This window comes from Pinus tabuliformis, chromosome X, assembly GCF_031772625.1.
Source record: "Pinus tabuliformis cultivar Carrire ecotype Pingquan chromosome X, CPIR1, whole genome shotgun sequence".
Taxonomy (NCBI): Eukaryota; Viridiplantae; Streptophyta; class Pinopsida; order Pinales; family Pinaceae; genus Pinus; species Pinus tabuliformis.
The window spans coordinates 1,728,590,877-1,728,594,739 of NC_142308.1; the positions used below are offsets into that span (position 1 = coordinate 1,728,590,877).

Below are 3,863 nucleotides of genomic sequence, written 5' to 3' on the forward strand. Positions count from 1 at the left end.
TGAGCGCCCTTCTTCATCTTCCCCATGTTTCTCAGCGGATTCAGCGTTTTCCTCTCCATGCTGCATTGTTGGGGTCTTCTCTTGGTCTTCAACACTGGGATCTGGATGCCGTTGATTCTGTCTATTGGACAGACTTCTTAGTATCTTCTCTTGTTCTTTGCTTAATCTTTCATTATCTGATCTTAAATTCATCATTTCAGCACGCAACTGTTGAACAATTTCTAATAATGTTTCATTAGCCTGTCATGATTCTTCGCCCAACTGTATCCATATGTCAGGATTAGCGTTTATGTATGTAGTTTCGGGTGAACCGGTTGGGCAAGGGCTCCCTTGCATTTTGCCCTATCTCTTTTGTTGGTGTGATATTTATTTATTAACTGTTTCACACATAAGTTTATTTAGTTATAAAAAAAAGACTGAAGCAAAATTATTTCCTGTACATGTATGTTCTGAAAGAGTCTCAGTGTACGAACCTGAGCTCTGATACCATTTGTAACATGTAAACATCAAAATTTTCACATAAAACTTATAAACTATATCAAAATGAAAATAAATACAAAAAAAGAATTAATGTTATACACTTGCAATCCTAAAGATTATAATTATCGGCCCACAGTGACCTTTGAGCATGCATACATATATGTATTCATTGGTAATTATGAAGGTAATAAACCATTGCTATGATTGCAAATTAGACTTTAATATTCAGGTGGAAGAATCCGAACGGGGATACTTTGACATTAATGAGAACATTTATCCAAGGCACGCCTCGCTTCGTTGGTATTCGCATGTGGTAACACACGACGAGTGGCCTGAATGAGGTGTGGTACTGGTGTCCTATCCCGCTATCCGTCTTAATCTGGCATCGTTGATCTTCTGTTGTCGATATGACAATGGGAAATGGCTAAAGTCTATTTCTTTAACCGACTTCTCGCATCCGCGCCTTTGCTGGTTCATTGTTACTGTTGCTTGGGTTTCCCACGTTGCTCTGCTGTGGTTGGGGTTCTCTCTAGTACTCATCGCTATGCATGGTGTGCTATGGTTTGCAATAGAGATGAAGGTGGCACATTCCGGAGCAGGTATATCAATAATCTTAATGTACAGAGGGTTTAATTTCTTGGCCTTGAGGGTTTTAACACCGTTGCGAGGGTTTTCAACCACATACCTGTCCTAAGGTCCAACATCGTTTTATAGGCATGGCTTCAAAGGTTGCAGCAATGGAAGAAGGCAGTGAATGCTTTGAGACACTGGATAAAGGTAATCTTTTCCATTGCCACAGTGCTTATAGCAATTTCTTTTCATTATAGTCTTACACCTGGTTTATGTATTCTTACTACGGCTTCCAGATTTGTCACTAAAACCCTTCATCGTTTTTGTAGGTTATCGCTTCAGCATGACGATGCCTCATCTCCAGGTAAGAAACCCTATTATCATTAACACATTATTATTACGTCGGAAGGGTTTCGTCTGTACTAAATTTACTAATCCATGGTGTTTTATGATAGGTAAGCAATCTTACGAGAAACCTAAAGTTTGGGTTTGCGACCATTAATCTCGTAAGGACTCATAGCCTTCCGATTGTTTTATAGGTGGGCGTTGAGACCTTTGATAGTCTATTCTAACCTATCATTACAACCTACCATTACAGGGTTTCATGGAGGGTTTTTCTCCTTATGATTTAGATTAAGTTATCCACACATAAACTGCTCATTTTGTTTTTAAGTTATTCCAACAACGAGCCCTCGCTCTCGAATATTTTTATTTTTTATTGTAAATTTTAAATGTATCAATATTATCACTCGTTCCGAGATTTGAGTATGGTTTTAAGGAAAGACCGAATGAATTCCTTCTTAACGCACGTAAGAGTCGATAGTGTCTCTAGGTGGCCTCTCGAATAGAGTTTGATGTTTTGTTAAATTGCTTTGAACTATTAAGTTATGTGTATTTGCTGTGTGATACAATTGTTAATATAATATATTCATTTTGTCTCAATACTACGGAAATCAAGGTCCTCCGACCTTATTCATATGTACATAGTATATATATTCCGATGTAAGGCTCCGACCAAATTATTTATAGCATTCCACTATGTATACTTGCGTTTATTTATTAAGTATAATCTTATGGGGAAAGATGAGTCCGAGGGTTTTCACTGTCATGATATATATTTTGAATGAGCGTTTTTACTGTCATGATATATATTTTGAATGGTTCTTTACATAACTCACGGTAGGAGAAGGATGGAGTGAAAATGAATTCGGCAACGTTGGTGAAGGCCAAACGTCGAAGCAAAGTAAGATATGAATATAAGGTACGGCGTCAAATCTCGGTCTAAAGGCTACCAGCAACTAAAGTCCACGTCATACGCGCTGACCATGTTGTTGAACCCTCCTCCACTAACGACATCCTCCATTTTCGATACATATCTCCACGCTGGAGACTCCCATCATACCCATTCCTCGAATCCGGCAGCACAATGGACAAAGTCCACATCCGCCCTCGCAACTCCACATTCGCAAGCCTCTTCTCCTTCTGCTGTTTCTACGCCTCCTTGTGCTTTCAGAAGTTCACACCATGGAACCCCGGGGCAGATTCAGTGGACGGGGATTATCACAATTGGTGGCGCAAGCGCTGGAATAGCGTCAAACGGCCCGGAGAATGGTCGGAATCCGTTATGGACGATGCCCGAAGCTGCTGTTGTCTGCCCAAATTGAAATACCTCGTTCGCAAGCTGAAGACGGAGAGAAAACCAATTTACGGTTCGAGGCCTTCAAGATTTCAGTACGATCCTCCGAGTTACCAGCTCAATTTCGACGACGGGCTTAGGCAAGATGAGGATTATCAGCTCCAGGGTTTGGCTCTCTCTGCCGCGAAGCCTGGGGAGTCGGCGGGCGCACTAAGCCCTAAAACAGCACTAAAAAGCATCCAAAGCCTGCAAGTTATTCGGCCCTGTAGACCATAGGCCACTGGAAGTTATTATGCGGTTGGTGGTCCTTCGCTTGGCTCTTGGTGTGATCGAAACCCCGCAGGGGCATAATGAATTAGATTAGTTTTTACTAGATGCCATTGAAATTTTTATTGTTTTATTGTTTTATTTCTTCCCGAGCTAGGCTTAGCTTATGCAGCGTCAATAAATGATCTGCCCATGGCTGTTAGTGAAAATTGAAAATAGGAAAAGTTCGCTGCAACCCTATTATTGGAGAGAAGAAGGACCGGCTCATAATTGCCATTTAAAATAAGAAAATAAAAAGTTATTGAAAATAAGAAAATGAAAAAAAGCAGGTTAAAAGGAAAGTTATTGAAAATAAGAAAATGAAAAAAAGCAGGTTAAAAGGAAGAGTATATGAGGAGTTCCTCTGCTCGTTCTTCAGGAGTAGAGAGAGAACGGGAAATGTGATGTATGTATGACTATACCAATGCATTTGCAAAATTTACAACTCACATTGTGTCAAAGAAACCACATACATGCATAGTTGGTAAAGTTTTGCTGTTCCATTGCTTAAATTTTTTTTCTTTCGTGAAATTATTTCCTGAATATTTGGTAAAGGTTTTGTTTGTATCTAACAAATTTATTCAGCTCCCGCCTACCTACCTATATATATGTATTTCACCCAGTATAGTTCGAATTAATAAATGTAGTTACATATGCATAGCTCTGTGTACCCAATGTTGAGAAGCTATCCCAAAACAAAAACTGTTTGAGAGAGCAAAAGAGCCTAGAAACACAAGGGCAAGGACGCAAGGATCCGAATAAGGTAATCAGATCCAATAGATAAACAGACAATACCTCGTCAGCTCCTAGTTACTTTATGAACCATTAATTGAGCTGTGTAATATCACAATAAAATTGTATTAGAATCTTA

At 39.5% G+C, this 3,863-nt stretch overlaps 1 protein-coding gene across 1 annotated transcript; it reads left to right on the top strand.

Annotated features, from left to right (window-relative positions):
• The first annotated feature begins 2,457 nt into the window (after window positions 1-2,457).
• Window positions 2,458-3,577, top strand: LOC149146692 (uncharacterized). The gene has a single exon (XM_089452892.1). It carries the CDS (start codon window positions 2,477-2,479, stop codon window positions 2,960-2,962), a length of 486 nt encoding a protein of 161 aa, XP_089309018.1. The 5' UTR covers window positions 2,458-2,476; the 3' UTR covers window positions 2,963-3,577.
• Window positions 3,578-3,863: the final 286 nt, after the last annotated feature.